This window comes from Pseudonaja textilis, chromosome 7 (assembly GCF_049901715.1).
Source record: "Pseudonaja textilis isolate UNSWEBS1 chromosome 7, rPseTex1.2, whole genome shotgun sequence".
Taxonomy (NCBI): Eukaryota; Metazoa; Chordata; class Lepidosauria; order Squamata; family Elapidae; genus Pseudonaja; species Pseudonaja textilis.
The window spans coordinates 60,504,258-60,528,267 of record NC_141996.1 but is presented as its reverse complement, the minus strand read 5'-3'; the positions used below and the strand labels follow the sequence as shown (position 1 = coordinate 60,528,267).

At 35.5% G+C, this 24,010-nt stretch overlaps 1 protein-coding gene across 1 annotated transcript in view; it reads right to left on the bottom strand.

Annotated features, from left to right (window-relative positions):
* Positions 1-23,321: 23,321 nt before the first annotated feature.
* The window catches only part of CFAP47 (cilia and flagella associated protein 47), a 410,718-nt gene continuing 410,029 nt past the window's right edge, over positions 23,322-24,010 (bottom strand). The window contains exon 42 of the mRNA XM_087937909.1: positions 23,322-23,371. Within this exon, the coding sequence (XP_087794035.1) occupies positions 23,322-23,371 (50 nt within the window). The remainder of the gene's footprint in view (positions 23,372-24,010) is intronic.

Below are 24,010 nucleotides of genomic sequence, written 5' to 3'. Positions count from 1 at the left end.
ATATAAGCATAAGGAATATTTGTGGGAAGCTTGAACCACCATATCATGCATCGAATAAAACAGCATTAAAAAAAACAAGACAATGGAAAATTATTTGCCAAATAGGTAGGTTAGAAAAAACTGGGGATGAATTTATATTAACCTGAAAACGTGCATGAAGGTGTTTACAAACATCAATCTTTTTTGTTAAAAGGCAACTTCTTAAAATAGAAGAAATGTAAAATATATGTTCTCCATGCCTAGAGATAGCTAAACTTGCTCTAGGAAGCACTTGTAAGGTTATTTTACAACTTGGTAGTGTTCTATTGAGAAATATATGAAGAGGACAATAAAAAGGCTATTTGGTGTTATTCCCCCCCCACCCCCCATTCTCCTAAAACTTCTAAATTGTTTCATTATGTGTAAGTCTTAAGACTGAAGAATAAAATAATGTAATGTGCTTCAATATAGGCATTGCAGAAATAGTTTTTTAACTCAGAATATAAACTAACTTCTTTAACAAACCAGGAAACTACCTTGGTGCAATCAGATGTGGCATAAGTCTATCCTGTCTAGGTTTATATACAGTATGTAAGATGCATTGTATTTTGAGAATTGATTTAGAACTAGTCTCTTACCATTTTCCACCATGTCGGTGGAAATTATGGATCACTTTTAAATTAAATTGGTTTCAACAATTTAGAGGCAAAGAAAAACAGATCTACCATAGGACTTGGTCAATGCAAGACCATCCAGATATTTGGGCTTGAAGCAAATAACAAGGTCAGATTGTAGATAAGTGCACTTGCCTTACAAAAGTTTCAAATGCAGTGAATCCTAGAAAAAGAGCCAGAGGAAATTGGCAAGTTGAAAGCAATAATGATCTGATCTCTAAAAAATGTGTCACTACATCAAATTAAAAGTAAAAAATATAATGATTATTTGTTAATTTTAATTGACGAATTAGGTTACAATCTTCTACCTTGAACTCATTGGGCCCAATGATACTAGTTTCTAAGTAGATATGCATGATTTGAAACATTAGCAAAGATTCATGATCAAAGTAGTTAACTCCAAAAGGAATTGCCTTGCCTACTTTCAGCAAACATGCCTATATTCTACTGATTTTTCAATTTAGATTTTTACATTTTTGAAAAATGAAACTTCTAATAGTTTAAATGGGTTAAATTTGGCATGCAATACTTAACAAACTGATTGGCTTTATCATGTTTTCCAGGAGACTCTAGATGAAAAAAAAAACCACTTTGGAGTTACAAATTTCCCAGGAGACATAGAGAAGGAAACATGTACTGTGGTGACCTGCAAAATATGTGTCATGTTTGTGTTTCTGCCAGAAAAAAAGTGTAACTATTCTTGCACCGCTGTGTGTCTGGATCTGAAGTGTCTGGAGACTTATTCAGCTACACTGAGATGCACTGGGGAAGATGAGAAGTGTCTGGGCATGAATACATGGAACAAGAGATCACTATAAAGAAAACAGAAGCTCCAAAGGAGTAGAGTTGGCAACATTTAATTCAGTGGAGTGGACCAAGAAAACTGGAAGACAATCCTGATGTGGGGAGTTGCATAATAATTTTTGGGCCTCCTCACCGAGGTGACTCACAGTGTTCTGGAGAATAATTTTTGCCTAATGTTCCAGGGACAGAAAAAGGAGAAGCTATGTCTTCCCTGGAAGTGAGGAATTCAATGGCTTCCAAAAGAAAAAGGAAAAGGGAAAGGAAAAGGAAAAGGAAAAGGAAAAGGAAAAGGAAAAGGAAAAGGAAAAGGAAAAGGAAAAGGAAAAGGAAAAGGAAAGGATTATATAAGGGCAATCAGTGATTTGCTGCTGAGAAGAATGGAGTCAGCAATCTTCAGAGCTACCACGATATCAAGAGAAATGTATTGTTTCCCAGTGAAAAATCTGGAATATGATGGAGAAGCTGAGTAGATAAATCAAATCTACGGTCCATTTTACTTTTGTTCTGTTTCATGTTAGAACAAATGACAATGCCAGAAAGAGCCTGCAAAGAATATTGAAGACTTAGAGGAGTTCCACAGGGAGGCAAAAGTGCTTGGTGAGCAGGTGATGTTTTCATCTATACTAATGGTCATGGCCTGCGAAAGGAAAGGATTCTGGAAGTGACTTCTGGCTCAAGGGGTGACATTATCAAGTAAACATTGGATTCATGGAACCTGTTCTACACCACTTACTGGAATAGCTCTGGTGAGGAATAAACAACACATCATTAAGACTTAGAAAAATGTTATTAAGACTTAGAAAAAAAATATTACTACGGTAGTCTCATGAGCTTTAAACTAAATCTGGAGATGGACGGAGACTTAGTATCCTGAACCACATAACGGAATCTATGCCATGGGAGAGGCAGAAAAGAAGTCTAGACAGAAAAGTTTGAAGAAAAAACACCCTAGTTGTTTTGAATGAATTCAAGGCACTGGGGCCAGAAGATTGCACTGTAGGTTGCTCATGGAATGAACATCTTTTTGCACCTTTTCTCTGGTCAATCAGCCATATTTTATTCTTTTTTTAAATGGCTCAAGATAGCAATAATAAGATAGGGATATAATACTATTTCTAGAAGCATAAGGGAGCATCTAGTTCTATTTAATTACATGTGACAACCCTACCTGACATTTTAGTATACTGGATTTTGTTTCACTTGCTTGTTTTCCCTCATTTTTTTCCCTCAAGTAGCATGATTATAAGAACTATACAGAACAGTCTGGAACCATATAAGACCTACCAGTTTGCCAATGTCTGCTGTTTTCGAAGGATTAATTATCAAGAATGACACATATTGCCCAAAGTGGGACATCTATGGGGAGAATAAAATCTTCCAGCAAAGAAATTCTCATTAAAAATAATTAATTTTCTCTTGTAGTATACAAAAATGTAATTTCCTAAAGATATAATCAAAGCCCATTTCTTATTTTTGAATTGGTCTATAACATAGAAATACTTACAGTCATTATTGTTAGGGCGTGGAGGAAAGGGAGGCATATTACATGGATGTATGTATATGTGAACAAGAGAATGCTTGCTATGAATAATGGGGGCTCATGATGTCAATTAAGATGGATATTATGGAAAATGTTTCTCTGTCCCAGATAGGCCCAAAAAACTGTTTCCAATGTTTGATGGTGCTCTTCTTTAGGACTTAGGCTAAATGGTAAGTGGTTCTTTTTATTTAAATCTAATGGAATCTTATCCCAGTTGGCAAGCTTCTGATGAGTTCAAATCTGCAGCTCTTAATCAGTATTTTTCAACCCCAGCAACATTAAGATGGCTGGGAATTCTGGGGATGAAAGTCATACATCTTATCATTGCCAAATCTGATAAACACTGTCATACATCTTCGTTGCTGGCAAGGAATTCTTGGAACTACAATACCAACACATTTTAAGTCCCTATGTGGGGAAAAGTGAGCAAAAAATGTGGTTTTTTTCCCTTCAAATGTGGGAGGGAGGGATAAAAAAATCCCAAATTGCTTATCCTCACTGCACGTTGATGAAAGAAATAATAGAGAAAGAATATAGCATTAACTGTTTTTTTCATACTTACAAAAATCTATCATTTATATCAAGTATTCCAGAAAAATAGGCTTTAGAATATTTTCCTGCCTTACCTGATATATCAGTAACATAAAGCCATGAGCTGGCTAATTAGTCTTTGATTAGATATATATGGTCATTGATTTCATAACAAGATAATACTTTGCAGTCTTTCAATGGCAGAGATACCTATGTATTGAGCATCATTAACCAGAGGCATTTCGGGGGTTGGGCAAATGATGAAGAATGCAGCACAATGTTGTAGTGCATAGTGCAAACCCTGTGATTTGTATATCTGCATCTACTGTCAGGATGCAAGACTGAAAGGCAAGGTGTGTGCGCATGTATGTTGCATTGTGTTCTTACCACACAGGTATAATCAATATTTCAACATCGTAGCTAACTCCAGACATCTCTGCTGCCTGGAGCTAGCTGCAATGATGAAAAATTGCTGGTGTAGTTCCTTACAAAGTACAACCATAGAGAACATAACCATATATTAAAAAAGAAATGAACGAAAAAAAGAGAGAGCATTGCATAATTTCCAGTATCAATGTTTAATTTGGTTCAGTATGGTTTATCAAATTATATGATAACAATTTGACTAAATACCATAGAAATTATGTTTAACAGAAACAAAAACATAATTCTTCCCTATAAGAAAGACTGGGAGAAACTATAACAGAGATAGAACGGTAGCAAGGATGAACAAGGAACTAGGTAGTAAATCCTATCAAGAGAGATATTGATGGAATTGAAGGTGTTTGGTCTTGAGAAGGCTCAGCAAGGTATAACTATAGTCTTCTAATACATGGGAGGATATTTAAAAGGGAGGATCTCATTGTTTCAAAGTAGAAAATACAAATACAAACAAAAACACAATGCAGGAAACCAGAATACATTTGAATGTTATAAAAAACAACAACCACCCCTCCTAACAACAATTAGTAGATCAGTGATACAACTCATTACCCAGAGCCACAGTGTGCTCTTCTTCACTGGATGACAGATAACTGTATGGGGGATCTGCTTTAATTTGGATTCCTGAGCAGAGGAACTCCGTAGCCCCAGTAATCCAGTTTCAAGCAATAATTCTATGGTTCTGGGTCACTCTCTGTCATTCAAAATATGAAAAGTTAGAAGTGCTTAAATTTAATCCTATTTTCTGAATCTTCCTTAAAAATTTTGAGTTCCTTCACTGATGGACCGAAATCCATGATGATCGTGCAGAGTTTCAATCTGTGCTCGCCCCCGGAGCGCCCCGAGCCAGCTGGTTTCAGGGCTAAGCCACCCTGTAGAGGTGGTGAAGAGGAGGAAGACTGCCAGCAGGGTTGAGGAGAGCTGCATCTCACCTCCCCAGCTGGCTATTACTCCCTTTCCCGAAGGCGGTTGCAGTGGTGGTCAGAAATGGCCACCTCAAAGAAGAACTCGTCCGGAAAAGAATGTGCAGGAGGAAGATAAGAAGAGAAAGTTTTGGTTGACAGGGTTAAACTGAAAAAGCAACAACGTAAGGTAGTCTGGAATTTAAACTATTAAAAATAACATTGTTCCCAAAGAAGATTTTGAAGCAGTGAAGGAGAGAGGGAAGGGAAAGGATTTGGGTTTTTTTTCCTTTCCTTCCTTATACTGACAGCTTAGAGACTTAAGCAAGAACTTGAAAAAAATTCCACTTTGACATTAATAGGCATTTAAGCTGAAAATAAAATGTCAAAGGGATAATAAAGATTTCTGGATACTTAAAAGCTTTTAAAAGCAGGAAAGGAGAGAAAAAGAATAAAAGGGCAGGATCTGGAAAAATGGAGGAGACTGCCTGGAACTAAAAGGAACTTACAGTGAAACCTCAACAAGATTCCTAAAAGATACATTTTAATTGAAACCCCAGGAAGAGAAAGTGGAAAAAAGAAGCAAGAAGAAACAGCTTTGGATTATTTGGATTACTTGGTGATTTTTGGACTTTTAGTTATTGCATTTAAATGACTAAAATCAAATGGGTGGTTGTTTAAAAGTGTTTAAAATGGCATCACTCTTAGAAGAACTGAAAATGGAACTTAAAAAATGGAAAGAAGATGCGCAAGAAGGGAGAGGTTATTTTGGCTTCATATTTCAATTTTTAGAAATGGAGATCTGGAACTATGAGAAACAAGAAATGCTTGCAGAACAAGAAGATTGGGACAAAGAAGAAGCCATCTTTAATGATCAAGTAATTTTATGTGGGGGGAAAAAGGAAAGGGGAGAAAGAGAATGAAAAGTTTAAGATTTGAAAAAAATGACCAAAAGAAGAAGAATAGTTTGAAAAATAACTATAATATTAGAAAGCAACAGAAAAGGGGATTACAGAAGAGAGAATTAGAAGTAGAGAGACAAGGGGGTAAAAAGGGCAGGGAGAAGAAGAGGGGGAAGAAGGAAAGGAAAAGAAGTTATAAAAGACAGAAACAAGATATAGAGAAACAGGGAAAAGGTATAAGAATTGAAAGTATAAGCCTGTTTAGAGATAATGGGTGAAAATTTAATTGTAAAAGGGATTCTGCAAAGGTACATAAGATAGCATTGTTATATTACAAATAGAAATAATTTTAGAAAATATGATTAAAATGATGGATAAAATATCTATCGTAATGTAGTGGAACGTTTGTTAATAAATAAATGAAATAAATGAGAGAATGAAATTAGGAAAGGATGGGAACATTTTAATTATTATTAATATAAGTGAAGAGAAATTTGGGGGGGGAGAATTAATTAGGGAAAGTTTATAAGTGTTCCCAAGGAAGTATATTTAATTGAAAAGAAATGTTAAAGATGTTAAGATTTTAATGAATATTAATGATAGAATTGAATTGGAATGGAATGAGTGCTATATATATATGTGTGTGTATATATATATATATATATATAATTTTTTAAAAAGAATATAGTGTGTATTTTAAAAATGTACCAAGCAGAATTCGATTGGAAGTTATGTATTATATTGAATGTTATAATCTTAAAGATATACATTGAAGCTTAAATAAGAGTTGAATAGATAAAATTAAAAGATATAAAGGTGTCATACTCCAATTAGTAACTACAGGGGAAATTTTGTTTAATGAGAAAAGATAATATGAAATTGAAACAGGACAGACAAAAGTATAAATATGATGATTTGAATTGAGATGAGATAATCAAAAATAAAGTTGAGAAAATCAAAAGAGAGGAAAATTATGTAGAAAATGTAAAACAGTAATAAGATATGGAATAGAACACAAAAATGAGCATGAAATTGAGTTTGTGTCTGTTTGAAGAAGTGAGAACCCGGGACCATGCTATTTTCAAAAAAAGATGTTTTATTTATATTATGTTTCTTTTTTTGTGAAAACCCAAATAAAATTTTCAAACAAAAAAAAGAAAAGAAATTTTAATCATTTATATTTTACATTTATATTTATTTTAAAATAAATAAAATTTAAAAATGCTGTTTTTATGTCTTTTTCAGTTTTATACCGACATCTGGTGGACAGATGTAGAATCGATTAAAACAGGTTTTTCCCTCCAAAATATAAGCTTGTCAAGAAACTATGCTGCCTATAATCCAATTTATGAGTAGGGCACCAGATTGAGAGTGGCTGCTCACACATGTAAGATGGATGTGGAAAAGCTGATGTGATCAAATCTAAAAGCTTCTTAGGCTATTCCATACTTGCCAGATCTTAGAAAAAGGTTTGTTTCTTCCAAATCTATGCGTTTTGAGCAGGTGTCTCTTTATTCTTCTACATGCACAGGAATAAATCTAAAAACACAACAGATTCGTAAAAAAAAGTAATCTGAATTGGGGAGACACCAATTTTACAGTGGCAGGAGTAGATTTTAGGGAACATGAGTATGGAAGAAAAGGAAAAGAAACCCAAGTGAAGGCGAAGCTTCAGGAAGACAAACTTTTAGAAATTGAATTAATATCTCAACAGTATGAATGACAGTGAATTTAAGATGATGTGGAAGTTGCTTGGAGTAGTCAAAAATATCTTATAAAGCATCACATAAGTTTGTGGAATTACAGTAGTGTGTAAAAGGAAGCTTAGTGAAAAGAAACTTAAGAGCAGCAGATAAGGAAAAAAGGCATATCAGAGAATTATTATATCACAGAATTATCCTTATGAGGATAAGAAAAATATACTGAAGAGATAAAAAGAGTTGTCAAGGATGAAGTGCAGAAGAACAAGGAACTGATAAGTTTAAAAGAAGCAGAGAAAATGCAAAATAATTTTGATGGAAATAAAAATTGTTTTGGAAGATGAGCCAGCAAGAGAAAACTCCTGCGGCAGAATTAAAATAAAAAAGTTTAAAAAAATTCTTTGATTTGAAATAGAAGTGAGGCAATGCTGAGAACAGTATTTTAATGTTTTGTATGGCAATCATAGTGATATGTTGAAGATTGGAGTTGAAACATTAATATTCAAAACTAGATGAAGAAGAAGTTATAAATGCTGGCAATATTTTAAAAAAATGGCACAGAGGTGGTGATAGTGAGAAGTATTAAAATATGGATGTGGTTTGTTTATAAAGTAGTAATTAGACATTTTGAATGTTTATGTAGAAACTGCAGCTGCACTTGACATTTGGAAGAGAGTTGTTATTTTTCTTTTCTATAAAGGGGAATGTAACATGAATAAATGCAAAAACAACAGGATATTAATTTGTTAAATGTGCCTGGGAACGGATGTAACAGAAATCTGACAAAAAGATCACAATGAACAAAATTTAGAAGAACAGTTTGACTTTATGTCAGGCAAGGTGTAGACCAGATTTTTACTCCTAATGAGAAATGTTTGAATATAAGAACATGTACGGTATGGTAAAATGAGGACCCAGATTGTTGGGTGCAACGTGCTGACTCTGTAAATCGCTTAGAGGGGGCTGAAAAGCACTGTAAAGTATAATATAAGTCTAAGTATTATTGCTATTGTTCTTTAGAGAAAGTATGCAATTGAGTAAATAGGTGTCAATTATAGTTGGAGCAGTTGAATGTTGATTGCTGGATGTGATAATAATACTATACAATAGACATAAAACACACCTAAGAATAAATAATAACCCAACTGTTTAACATTGAGCAGCAATGGAAACAAGGACTTGTGACACCTCCTTGGAATAGGTTTAGGGGTAACAAGAGGAAACATTTGTCCTAACATTATAAATATGTTGATTTTGCCTCTACTTTTCTTTGTGAACAATGTCGTACTGTTGGCTGTGGACTCTAATCATTAGCAAAGCAGCAAAGACTGGATGATGGTAAAAATTGAAACAATATTATTTTGTATACTTTGGTGCAGTGCTGGGATTCAGCCAGTTTGCACCGGTTCGGGAAAACTGGTTCTTAAGTTTCCGTTGTAACAGTTTTATTTTAATCCTTGTCTTTTTTTCCCTGCCATATATCATCATTTTATTTAAATCTTCAAAATATTATTTCCCTAACTTTATTGGAATTGTCTGGAATAAGTATAATATTCTTGGTAATATATTCATTTTGATTGTCGATATTCTCCCTATCAAGGATAGTTGTAGATTTTTCCATTTTTCTAAGTCTGTCGCAATCTGTTGTTTTAGTCTATAATAATTATCCTTCTTGAGTGTTCCACAACTTGCTGTCAGTTGTATCCCCAGTTTTTAATTTTGGCGCGCAAGGAAGGAGAGGCAGAGGTTGGTGGAAAAGGTTAACAGGCTTTATTGGCCACAATGTAAGCCACCTGTGAGTACTGCCACTAACTCAGCAACCGGCTGACAGGCGACAGCTGAGCCTGTTTGACAGCTCCCTTTTATAGCGAGCTGTCAAGAGGGCTCAGCCAATCAGTGATGGCTCTGGTTCCCGCTTAAGCAGCAGACCAGAGTGAAGACTGTCACTGGATATAACACCAGATATTTCACTTTTTTTGTGATCTGGATATTTAATCTGTCCATCAATTCTTTTCTTTGCCTTTCTGTTATGTTCTTCACTAAAATCTTAGTTTTTTCTTTATTTATCTTCAGTCCTGCAACCTCTCCATATTCTTCTATCTTTTCTATCAGCTTAGGACCTGACTCTAATTGTTCTTCTAGTAAAAAGACCAGATCGTCTGCAAATGCTTGTAATTTACACTCCTCATTTTTTATCTTCGTTCCCTTTATTTCCTTGTTTTGTCTAATTCTATTTAGTACTTCAAAAGTTAATACAAATAACAATGGTGACAGAGGACATCCTTGTCTAATTCTTTTCTTAATATTAATATTGTTAGTTCAATCTCCATTTATCATTACTTTTGCTGATTTTTTGTAATATATTATCCCAATTGTTTTGATAAACCTTTCTCCAAAGCCCATCTCTTTCATTTGCAACAACATAAATTGCCAACTAACATTGTCAAATGCTTTCTGTGCATCTCGAAAGACCAATGCCATTTGTTTCTCTGGATGTGCTTCATAGTATTCCAGTGTATTCCATATTGTCCCCAGGTTATCTTTTATTTGTCTCTTAGGCAAAAAGCCATTTTGATCTATATGTATGAAATGGTTTAAGTATCTTTTAAGTCTTTCTGCCATTATAGAGGCAAATATTTTATAGTCTGCATTCAACAGGGATATCAGTCTATAGTTTTTTTTTATCTATTGCAGATCAGTATCTTCTTTTGGTATAAAAATAATATATGCCTCGGTCCATGAATTGGGTACTTTAGCTTTTGTCAATACCTCATTCATTACCTCTAACATTATAATACTAAGCGATTCCTGTAATGTCTTATATAATTCGGCTGGACCAGAAGCTTTTCCAGTATTTTCTCTGTTTATCACCTCTGTCAGTTCCAGCGTTGTTATTTTCTCTTCTAGCATTAGCTTAGTTTCATTTGGTATTTTAGGTAATTCTTCTTCTTGTAAGTATTGTTTAACTTTTTCTTCTTCAATTGTCTCTTGTTCATATAGTTTCTCATAATATTATTGTACTATTTCTTCCTTTTCTTCATTACCATGGCAAACCATTCCATTCCTATCTGTTAATTGGAGTATCCTTTTTGATTCCCTCTCTTTTTTCAATTTATACACTAATCACCTTCCTGGTTTATTTGCATTTTCAAAAAGGTTCTGTCTAGCACTCCTAATTTTTATGCCAACCCTTCTTTTTCCATTAGCCCCAATTTGCATTTAACTATGTCCATTTGACTTAAGTAAATAGCTAATAAAAATAGAAAAAATTAGAATATTCCAAGTAAAAGGCTAGCTAAAATGAAAAAAGAAGCAAGTGGCTGTAAGCAAAGATGAAATAGTAAAAAGGCTCAGAAAAGGTACCAGCAGTAAGAAATAAAACAAAATAAAATAGCCAGCAATTGTTTTAAATATAAGTCAGAAAGCAAATCCAAACCACCGTATTGTATCCAAAAAGCCAAGTCAAAACATAGTCCAAGGTCACAATAGTCTTTTCTCTTCTTATATCTCCAGCTGTTTAGATTACCAGCACAGCACCTGTTTCAACAATATTTCAGCACTCTGCTCTTTATCTTCCTTTTAGGTCTATAAACAGCCTGCTGTCAAAAACCGTTCTTTGATCTTTCCAATTTTTCTGTAACCTCTAGGTGGCATTATTGCTTTGCTTTCACTCCTTTGTTATATTGTATCCAAAAAAGTTTCAGAGGGAAAAATAGTTTCACTTTTAAAATTTATAGGTTACTAAATAACAAGCAAAGAGGGGGAAATAGTCCAAGATTTAAAATGAAAATGAAAATTAAAACTTTATCTTGTCCAGATTGTTAGTCCAGTCCAGTTAAAAAGGAAAAATTAATCTTTCTGTTAGAACATGTAGTAAAATAGCCCTAATTAGATCTGACAGTTATAAACATGCTTTTCTGCTGCTAACTTTCTCTTGTCTTCAATCTTCTTAAAATATCTTTTCCCCTTCGGGTGCTCTTTAATCCTTAGCAGAAAAAAACCAGTTAAAAAATCTCACTTTCCTTTTATCTTCTCTTTCGTTCTGGAGCTGTCCCAGCTTTTCAGCAGCCTTAATGGCTGCTTTCCTTTGCCGCCTGTTTAGAGAGTTTCTCCTAGATCAACCAGGGACTTTGCAATGTCCCTGGGATTGACAGGATGTTCACCCTCTGTCACCATCTCTCTGGACCATCCAGCTGCAGGGATACTGATGCTTTTTTCAGGAGCTCCTGAATCGCCGATCTTCCCGCTGTGACATCAGCTCCACCCTCCCAGTTGTTAAGTTTCTGAGCAGTTTGGTGAACTAGTTTTTGGAAGAAATCATTAGGGCAGAGAATCGGTTGTTGAATTATTTGATTCCCACCACTGCTTTGTGGAATGTTTACTAAAGACATGAATAGAACATTTGGAAGAAGGGGAAATACTGGGGTGGGGGGAAAGACAATGAATGATATGTGATCTATTGCAAGGAACTAATATTTATGTAATAAAGCAAGTGTATGTAGTAAAACCAGAAGAAATGAATCCAGGCGATGTATGAATATGTATGAATGAATATGACCTACGTATTTAATACAAAAGCAACTGACTACTATGAAAGAAATTCAGTATTTGGACATAGAGAAAGAATGAGGACTGAACTGAAAAAGAAATATATGTAAAAGATCAAGGAAGTAATGGACAAGTAGAGCTGACGAGAAAAGAGGGAGACAATAAGAATAAAAAGCAATGCCTGAATAAGGGTACCCAAGTGATAGAAGCAAGTATGGTTTGCAAAGACAGATAAGTATGGATAGCTACAGTGCAGGTATTAACTAAATGTATTTAGAGTTATTTTTCTTTTTTCATATACCCTGCCTTTAATTTCCTTTGCATATAATTTCTTACTCCCACACACACACATACATTGTAGTGTTACCCTCTCAAAAAGGTAACTTAATGCTTTCTTTTTTTCTTTTTCTGTATATGTTTTATTTGCAGTTTTTCCTTTAACGGTCAGCATTTTTGTGGAACACTGCTTAACCAACACATATTTCATATATAAAGGACAAAGATACAAGCAAATTGAAGGAGCCCCTATGGGATCACCACTGTCACCCGTCATTGGAAACCTGTTCATGGAAGAATTCGAATCCAGAGCCCTGGCCAATGCCATCCACAAACCCAAACTATGGCTAAGATACATCAATGACACATTTGTGATTTGGCCCCATGGAAAAGAAAACCTAAACAATTTCCTAACACACCTAAACAGCACACATCCCAAAATCAAGTTCACCATGGAAACGGAAACAAACAACTACCATTCCTAGATGTATTTTTTTTTATAACAAATTTTTTTATTTTAACAACAAGACAACATAAACATACCACAAAAAAACATAAAAATATCATCCTTCTTCATGAATTTACATACAGTGCATCGATTGGTTTACCACTTTTTTTTGTGCATCCATTTCCTAGTCACTAATATAATTATATTATATAATAGCTCATATTATCAATCAATAATTGTATAACCTAGTATCATCACTAAAAAATCATTTATCTATAATTTAGTTAATTCATATTTTAACAAGATAACTATAGTTTACTTAGTTTATTTTGCAATAAATCATAAGATCATACCAGATCTATCTTGATAATGTTTTATAAATATCAAGAAAAAAAATTTTTTTATGCTAAATCTGAATATTCTATTATTATGTTTTATTATCTAACCATTGATAAAAAAGATCCCAAACTTCATTAAATTGTTTATCTTCTTGTTCTCTGATTTCAAATGTCAATTTACTCATTTCAGCACAATCCAATATTTTCTTAATAATTTCTTCCTCTGATGGAGTTTTCTCACTCTTCCAGTTTTTAGCAAATACAATCCTAGCCGCTGTTAATATATTTACAATCAAATACTTCAAATTTTTATTATATATATCAGGTAAGATTCCCAATAAAAAAAATCTCTGGTTTCAAGTCTATATGTGTCTTTGTCATTTTTTCCAACCATATGCGAATCTTAGTCCAATATTTTCTAGCGTCCTCACAAGTCCACCACATATGGTAGTATGAGCCAGGTATCTGATGACATTTCCAGCACTTTTCAGATTTGTTCTTAAACATTCTTGCAATTCTTGTCGGGGGAAAATGCCACCTGTAAAACATCTTATACAAGTTTTCTTTATAAGCTGTTGACATTGTCATTTTATAATTTTGAGACCACAATTTTTCCCATTTCTCCAAATCAATCCCATATCCAAAATTCTTCCCCCAATCATCGTTTCTTTAACTTGTTCCTCCTCTAATAAAATTTCCAACAAATAACTGTATAATTTTTTAATCACTTTTTCATCAGTACCTGTCGATCCTGTCTAAATCAGTCAATTTATCATAAAATCCCTCCGCTTTAGAATCTATAAGATACCTTGAATGTATTTGCGCATATGAAAACCAATTCATCTTTATGCCTTGTTCTTCTAGTGTTTGCATTGTTTCACTCTTTTCATCCAATATTTCCCCATATCTAACTGTTTGTTCCTTCTCATATATTATAGGATAAGAAAAAGCTTCAATAGTTGATAACCAGACTGGGATTTTCAAATAACATTTTCTCTTAATTTTCTCCCAATTCAACCATAAAGACTCCCTTATATAATGCCTTCTAAAATAGCCCTGCGATTTAGTTCCCTTATACCACAGAAAAGCATGCCATCCCAGTAATAAATCATGCCCTTCTAGTGTCAACAATCTAGTCTTTCTTAATGTTATCCAATCTTTAACCCACATTAAATTTGCAGCTTGGTAGTACAACTCCCAATTCGGAAGGCCAAAACCTCCTCTAATTCTAGCATCTTGTAGAAGTTTTAATTTTATTCTGGCTTTCTTACCTTGCCATATAAACTTCAACACAATTTTATTTAATTCTTCAAAGTAATCTTTACCAAGCCTGATTGGTATGGTTTGGAACAAATATAAAATTCTGGGTAAAATATTCATCTTGATTGTTGAAATTCTACCTATCAATGACAATTGTAGATTTTCCCATTTCTTCAAATCAGATGCTATCTGTTGTTTAAGTTTAATATAGTTATTCTCTTTCAATGTAGTACATCTTGACGTCAAATATATCCCCAAATATTTAACCTTATTCGTAACTTGAATTTTCAATAAATCTGCCAGTTCATCTCTTTGTTTTAATAACATATTCTTTGTCAAGATCTTTGTTTTATCTTTGTTTATTTTCAAGCCCGCCATCTCACCATAGATCTCTATCTTTTCCAGTAGCTTTAAAGCTGTTCCTAGAGGATCTTCCAAAATAAAAACCAAATCATCCGCAAAGGCTTGCAATTTAAATTCCTCCTTCTTAATTTTCATTCCTTTTATATTTGGATCCTCTCTAATGTTTCTATTCAGCACTTCCAAAGTCAATACAAATAACAAAGGTGATAATGGGCAACCTTGTCTTGTGCCTTTTCTTATATTAATAGAGTCTGTAAAATCTCCCTCTATCATCACTCTTGCTGTTTGTTTATCATATATGTCTTCTATTGCTTGAATAAATTTTCTAGCAAAGCCCACCTGTTCCAATAACAAAAACATGAATCTCCAATTCACATTATCAAATGCCTTTTGGGCATCTAAAAATATCAAAGCCATTTGTTTTTCAGGATGCGCCTCGTAATATTCCAAAGTGTCCAGAATTACCCTCATATTATCCCTAATTTGTCTCCTGGGCAGGAATCCATTCTGGTCAGGATGAATAAAATTATTTAGATATCTTTTGAGCCTTTCTGCCAAGATGGAAGCAAAGATTTTGTAATCTGCATTCAGTAAAGAAATAGGTCTATAGTTCTTAATTTGTGATGGATCGGCCTCTTCTTTTGGAATAAGTGTGATATAAGCTTCTGACCATGTTTTGCGTATTTTCTTATTTAACATGGCTTCATTCATAACTTCTAACAGTGGAGTGCTCAACGATTCTTGTAATGTTTTATAAAATTCTGCCGGGAGCCCATCTGGGCCTGGTGCTTTTCCATTATTCTGCCTATTAAATGCTTCCGTTAGTTCCATCATTGTTATGGTACTTTCTAACATTTTTTCAGTCTCTTCAGATATCTTAGGTAGGTTAGCATTTTGTAGATAAAGCTTAATTCTTTCCTCATCAAAATCCTCCTGCTTATATAATTGTCCATAAAAGTCTTGGATAATTGTCTTTTTCTCCTTATTACCATAACACATTTGGCCTTGATCATCTATTAACTGTACTATTTTCCTAGATTCTTTCTCCTTTCTCAATTTGTATGCTAGCCATCTACCTGGTTTATTTGCATCTTCAAAATAGTTCTGTTTAGCACTTCTAATTTTTTGTGCCAATTCTTCTTTCTCTGCCTGACCCATCTTATGTTTAATTATATCCATTTTGAATTTAATATCTTTTTTCTGTGGCATATTCTGCAATTCTTTTTCCAGTTTTTTATAATCATCTTCTAAAGCTTTAATAGTTTGCCCCTTCCTAGTATTCTTTTTCTTTGTATAATCCATTATTAATCCTCTCGAATATGCCTTCATTGTATCCCAAACATTCTGCATTGAAGTATCTTCTTTTTTATTTTCACTGAAAAAGAAAGCCAATTCTTTGCCCATCCATTGTGTAAAGTCCTTTTCCTTTAAAATAGCGTTGTTTAATGTTCATCTAGATCTTCTTTGTCCTTTCCATTTAATTGTCATAGGATTATGGTCTGCCCATATACCCGTTTCTATATTTATTTCTTGAATGTTAGATATTAGTTCTGATGAAGTCCAAATCATATCTATTCTGGACCATGATAAATGTCTATTTGAATAAAAAGTATATTGCTGGATTTTACCATTTCTTTCTCTCCATATATCTTTTAAATTTAATTCATCTACCATTTTAAAAAAGGATTTAGGGAGAGTCTTTCTATTTTGTTTTAATGCTGTCGCTGTATAGTCCAATTTATTATCTACAATTCCACTAAAATCTCCCATCATAATTATATTGACATGGTCCAGTCCAATTGATTTCATATGTAACTTTTAATAAAATTCTTCTTGTTTATCGTTCGGAGCATAAATTGCAACAAGTAGTGTTTTTATATTGTTATCCACTATTTCAACCATTAATACTCTTCCATTTTCATCAGTATAAATCAATTTTGCTGCAATAGTTTCTTTAATGTACAGGACCACTCCTCTTTTCACCATTCCTAGATGTATTAATTTACAAAAAAACAGATGGCACACTAGGACACACCATATACCAGAAGAAAACACACACCAACTGCTACCTCAACGCCCAATCCCACCACCACCCAGCACAGATAAACTCCGTGGCCAAAACACTAATTGCCAGAACCAAACGCCTGGCAGACAAGACACACATAAAGACTGAACTATGCACCTTGACTAAAGTACTGACAGCCAACGGCTTCCACAAAAGCAAAATCACTGGCTTGATCCACAAAAACACACTGAGACATAATGGAGACCTAGAAGATGAACAGACCTATGGAACAGCTGTCCTGCCCTACATAAGAGGTACTACAGACAAAATCAGCAAGATACTACACAGGTATCACATCAAGACTGCCTTCAAAACAGACAGAAAAATAGCAGCCATCTTAAGAAACCCCAAAGATAAAATTGACCTGGAAAACCAAGGCATATATGAAGTTCCCTGTGCATCATGCCCTGCCACATACATTGGACAGACCAATAGAAGAATAAGTACCCACCTGGATGAACACAAAAATGCAGTCAAAAAGCTGGAACACACTTCCTCACTAGTCCAACACATGAAAGCCAGAGGTCATAGCATCGACTTCAATGGCACCAAAACCCTAGCCACTATAGAAAACCCCAGCTACAGAATTATCAGAGAAGCCATAGAGATTGAAAAAGACCTGAAAGCATGAATAGAAGAGCTGACTCCACCAGACTGTCAATTATCTGGAAGCCTGCACTCACAAACAAAAAAATCTCCACACCACAAGCCAGCCAAACACCTGGGCACAAACACCCCCCCCCCAATACCTCCAGCTCAAACACACCCCAACCAGGCACCCAGATGAAACCTAGCTTCCTAATAAATGATAGCTGTCCATTTACTCGGAGCCAAGCTGCACTAAAAGCCTCCAATACAGGAAACACAATGTTGCCAGCCAATCAAGACAAAAAAAGCTACAAAACAGACAGAAGATATTAGAAACACCAATCAAGCAGAACACAGCAAACTCCAAGACCAATAAACACAGACCAAGACTCCCAACCAATCCGGAGGAAGAAAAAAACCATTCTGGCACAGCATAGGCTAGCACCAAATTTAAAACAGAAACGGCTGTGAAAGTCTGATTCACAGACGAACACAATACAGAAGCCTGATGATGGCAGATGAGATTCTGCCGAAATGTTGCTACAACTTTAAAAGCACAACTATAATGACGTGGGAAAATACCTGAACAAAGCTGAATACCATAAATATAGATACGCGCGAAAACTTAAGAATATATATACATATACATGTACACGTACACGTACACGTACACGTATACGTATATGTATATGTATATATGTATGTTGTGGCTCCGATTCCCGAGCCTGTGCTGTCAGAGAAAGAGGACTTAGAAGATGAGGAGGAGGAACTGGGAATGCCTTCCTCCCCAGGACCTTCCTCTCTGGCAATGCCTTCCTCCCTGATAACGCCTCAGGTTTCCTCAGACAAATGAGAGGAACAGCCTGAGAGTAAATCAGGAGGAAGGCATATCGGAGCAGTCCCTGACAGGGAGTCAAGAGGAAGAATGTTGGCTTGATCCTAGGCAGTATATATATATCTTTTCTTAAGTTTTCGCGTGTACTTACATGTATGGCATTCAGCTTTGTTCGGGTATTTTCCCACGTCATTGTAGTTGTGCTTTTAAAGTTGTAGCAACATTTCGGCAGAATCTCATCTGCCATCATCAGGCTTCTGTATAGTGTTCATCTGTGAGTCAGACTTTTACAGTGGTTTCAGATTTAAATTTGGGGCAGCCTATTGCTGTGCCAGAATGGTTTTTTCTTCACCCTGATTGGTTGGGAGTCTTGGTCTGTGTTTATTGGTCTTGGAGTTTGCTGTGTTCTGCTTGATTGGTGTTTCTAATATCTTCTGTCTGTTTTTTGGCTCTTTTTGTATCTTGATTGGCTGGCAACATTGTGTTCCTTTATTGGAGGCCTTTAGTGCAGCTTGGCTCCGGGTAAATGGACGGCTATCATTAGTTAGGAAACTAGTTTCATCTGGGTGCCTGGTTGGGGTGTGTTTGAGCTGGAGGTATCAGGGGGGATCTGTCTGTGCCCAGGTGTTTGCCTGGCTTGTGGTGTGGAGATTTTTTTGTTTGTGAGTGCAGGCTTCCAGATGATTGACAGTCTGGTGGAATCATCTCTTCTATTCATGCTTTCTGGTCTTTTTTCAATCTCTATGGCTTCTCTGATGATTCTGTGGCTGGGGTTTTCTATAGTGGCTAGGGTTTTGGTGCCGTTGAAGTTGATGCTATGACCTGTGGCTTCCCTGTGTTGGACTAGTGAGGAAGTGTGTTCCAGCTTTTTGACTGCATTTTTGTGTTCATCCAGGTGGGTACTTATTCTTCTATTGGTCTGTCCAATGTATGTGGTGGGGAATGATGCACAGGGGACTTCGTATATGCCTTGGTTTTCCAGGTCAATTTTATCTTTGGGGTTTCTAAGGATGGCTGCTATTTATCTGTCTGTTTTGAAGGCAGTCTTGATGTGATGTCTGTGCAGGATTTTACTAATTTTGTCTGTAGTACCTCTTATGTAGGGCAGGACAGCTGTTCCATAGGTCTGTTCATCTTCTGGGTCTCTATTATGTCTCAGTGTGTTTTTGTGGATCAAGCTGGTGATTTTGCTTTTGTGGAAGCTGTTGGCTGTCAGTACTTTAGTCAAGGTGCATAGTTCAGTCTTAATGTGTGTCTTGTCTGCCAGGCGTTTGGTTCTAGTAATTAGTGTTTTAGCCACGGAGTTTATCTCTGCTGGGTGCTGGTGGGATTGGGCGTTAAGGTAGTGGTTAGTGTGTGTTTTCTTCTGGTATACGGTGTGTCCTAGTGTGCCATCTGTTTTTTTGTAGATAACTACATCTAGGAATGGTAGTTGTTTGTTTTTTCTGTTTCCATGGTGAACTTGATTTTGGGGTGTGTGCTGTTTAGGTGTGTTAGGAAATTGTTTAGGTTTTCTTTTCCATGGGGCCAAATCACAAATGTGTCATCGATGTATCTTAACCATAGTTTGGGTTTGTGGATGGCATTGGCCAGGGCTCTGGATTCGAATTCTTCCATGAACAGGTTTGCAATGACGGGTGACAGTGGTGATCCCATAGGGGCTCCTTCAATTTGTTTGTATCTTTGTCCTTTGTTTATGAAATATGTGTTGGTTAAGCAGTGTTTTGTTAGTTCCATGAGGTGTTTAGCTGATTGGTATTTATTTTTGATGATTTCAAGGGTCTCTTTTATTGGGACTTGAGTGAATACTGAAACCATGTTGAAACTTACAAGCAGATCTTCTTGCTCCACATGTAGATCTTTGATCATTTCCAAGAAGTGGTATGAGTTTTGTACATGTGAAGCTGCTGCTTCAGCATGGGGCTGTAGCTGTTTTGCTAAGTGTTTAGCTAGGTTTTGTAGTGGTGCTCCTCTGGAGCTGACTATGTGTCTGAGAGGTATGCCTTCTTTGTGTATTTTTGGGGCATCTGAAAGATTTTTCTCTTGGGATGATTGTCTGTTGGATCTCTTTGCTCATGTGGCTGGTTATAATTTTCTTCTTGGTTAATTTTTCCAGGTATGTTTGCCTGGCTTGTGGTGTGGAGATTTTTTTCTTTGTGAGTGCAGGCTTCCAGATGATTGACAGTCTGGTGGAATCATCTCTTCTAAAGACCAGAAAGCATGAATAGAAGAGATGATTCCACCAGACTGTCAATCATCTGGAAGCCTGCACTCACAAAAAAAAAAAAAATCTACACACCACAAGCCAGCCAAACACCTGGGCACAGACAGATCCCCCCTGATACCTCCAGCTCAAACACACCCCAACCAGGCACCCAGATGAAACCTAGCTTCCTAACTAATGATAGCTGCACTAAAGGCCTCCAATAAAGGAACACAATGTTGCCAGCCAATCAAGAGACAAAAAGAGCCGAAAAACAGACAGCAGATATTAGAAACACCAATCAAGCAGAACACAGCGAACTCCAAGACCAATAAACACAGACCAAGACTCCCAACCAATCAGGGTGAAGAAAAAACCATTCTGGCACAGCAATAGGCTGCCCCAAATTTAAATCTGAAACCACTATAAAAGCCTGACTCACAGATGAACACTATACAGAAGCCTGATGATGGCAGATGAGATTCTGCCAAAATGTTGCTACAACTTTAAAAGCACAACTAAATGACATGGGAAAATACCCGAACAAAGCTAAATGCCCCATATATATATATACACACACACACACACACATATTATACACACATATATACATACACACACACACACACACACACACACACACACACACACATATATATATATATATATACACATCAGTAACATTTCTTGATACAGTGTATTTATTTACCCCATTAAGTAACTAATACTTTAATATTATAGGTATCACTCAGTATTCCACCACATTTTCAATATCTCAATTTTCTATAAAAACCTATAAAGCCAGTTATCAATGAGATTTAATCAAACCCCAAATTATATCTCTAATCCCCTCAATTTATAGTTCTTGAAAACTATATTTTCCAATGTTTTTTTTTGCATCTGTTAATCATAATAATACATTTAGATATATCTAGTCCTAATCTACCACCTCCTAATCTTAATATATTTATGGTTATAATAGATTCTATTATACAGTATATCTATATACGTGCTACTGTATCCCCAATTTAAACTTTCTACTTATTTCTATTGGTTTTCCATTTAGTTACTGTATTGCAGGATATTGTCTCTGTCCATCATCTCTCAGTCTTTTTAGAATTTCATCATTTATTGATTTTTAGTTATTCTTTTGTTTCTCTTTTGGAATCCTATATGTCTTCCTAGCATTTTTGCACAGGTTAATTTTTCCTGCTACCTTGCCCTTTATCTCCTTCTGCTGCATCTTTTGAATAACCATCCATAACCCTTCCATTACTTTTGAAAAATCATCTTTCCCCACCTGTTGTAGGCTCTTAAGGGATTGACTATTTGATTTTTAGTATTTATTATTACTATCTTTTCAGTATTTTTATCTGCTTTTAATTTATTTTTACCTCCTTGTAGTTTATTTTGCGTTGCCTCCTCTGCCACTCCTTCTAATTTCTCAGCTGTCTTTTGTGTGTTATATTCATCTTTTCCCACCATTTGAGAGCCTTCTACTTTCACATCTTTATCTTTAAATATTCCCATCAACTTCTTATAATTCTTTTTTGTCATTTCTAACATTTCTTCATATAACTTTATTATCTCCTGCTGGGACATTTTGTAACCAATTAATATACCTCTAATATTCCAGTATCCCAATATCTAGAAACTCCCCCCAAAATGAATTGTTAATAAAAATTAGTCAATGCTAAAATTATTCCTCCAAGTCCCCTACATTTTTTATCTTTAAATGCTCCCAAATCCAGCATTCAACAGAGTGTAGAAAATTGAAAACAGCTGATTTGCATTCAGCCAGGGGGGTTAGAAATTAAATTTCAGAAAATTTGTACTTTTCAGTCTTCATAATTTCCAAATTACCCCTTCTCAATTGTCCAGATTTTAAATCTTATTTATCTTTTCTTCTCCTTTTTTCTGCTCTTTGGTGTACAGTTCCAATAAAGTTTTAATATTTAATTTGATTTGCCTTATAAATCTTCAAAAAGCTCAGTAAATATTTCCCAGCATCCAAATCACCTACTAAGATAAAGTCAAAGTCAAGTAGCTTTCCAGACATTGTTCACTTTCTTCACTTTCCTTTTGATTTTACACATTACAGTAATCTTTCTCTATTAGATGGCTCCCCTGCTCCCAAATCCAGCATTCAACAGAGTGCAGAAAATTGAAAACAGCTAATTTGCATTTAGCCAGGGGGATTAGAGATTAAATTTCAGAAAAGCTATTTCTCTCAATAATTACTTTTCACAATGTTATTCAGCTTTTCTAGGCTTTCTGTGTTTTAAATAATCCTTTAGGTTTTTCTTTTACTTCTATGTCTTTAATCTTTGATCTTCCTCTTTAATTTTTAATCTTTAAATTTTCTCCATAAAACCAATCGCTGCTTTCTTAAGGTTTGGAGATTTTTTTTTGGAACTGTTTACTTAGGTTAGTCTTCTAAGGAAACAGTTGGGAATTAGCTCACCCAGTTTCACTGCTCTGTCCACACACCACTCCAGCACAGAATCTTAGTGTCCTGGTTGTCCCAGCTTGTGACAGACCAAGAAAATGGCCGTTGTCCCTGCTGCCGATCAGGAGAGCTTTCTTTGGATCAGTGAGACAATTGCGGTTTCCTTGTAATCAATGAAGCACCTCTGCTTTCTTCACCATCCCTCCGGGGCGGCTTAACCCTATCAGGTCTCCCAGCAAACAGTTGCCAGCTGCATTTCACCGAGCCCAGCAGAGCTCCACTATTTTTTCAGCTGTTTGAGCCGCGATGTCAACCGGAAGTCATAACTTAATGCTTTCTATCATCCATTAATGCAGGGGTGTCAAACTGGCGGCCCATGGGCTGGATGCATCATGCACAGGCCACATCCAACCCAGCTCTGTGAAGGAGAAAATGTCACCATATGTCACGTGACAGCAATGTGATGCCACAAGTTTTACACCCGTGCATTAAGGAGTGATAGACTGTATGGCCTGTCTTGAAATGCTGCAGGGAAGGCAACAAATAAAAGGTAAAGAATAACAGGAGATAAAGTTCTGCTGTTGAACTTCAAAAGTTGTTTTTAAAAGAAAGACTATATTCTTTTAATTATTCATTTAATTATCTTAGCATATTTTTTCAGGCCATAAACAAGGACATTAGAAAACACTGTTGGAATAATAGTTTAAAACCATGTTTTTAAAACTAACAAATGTAAGGCATTAAAGAGGATTTTCCCTTCAAAGCTAGTCACTCTGATGTTTCATAAGGGAGAGACTGTGTTTCCCAGATTTTTCAAAGCCTGTTCTGATCTATTTTACATATCATAAAGATAAGGAATACTGTAATTATAATTAGTGAAACTGTTAGAATTGAATATTTCTAACAATAAAGAATACAAAACTATTATTACTCTGCATATTAGCATACCTGATCTTCAGATGATTTTTCCCTCTCTTGGGAGATGGGTGTGAGTGTGGGTGGGTAGGTGGGTGTGCGTGTGGGTTTGCATGTACGTGCTCATGCACATGCACATGCTTTGAGCCATTGTTTTCTTGACAAGGTTTTTCAGAAGTGCTTTGCCCTTGCCTCTAGGGCTGAGGGAGTGTGACTGGCCCAAGATCACCTAGCTGGCTTTGCGCTGAA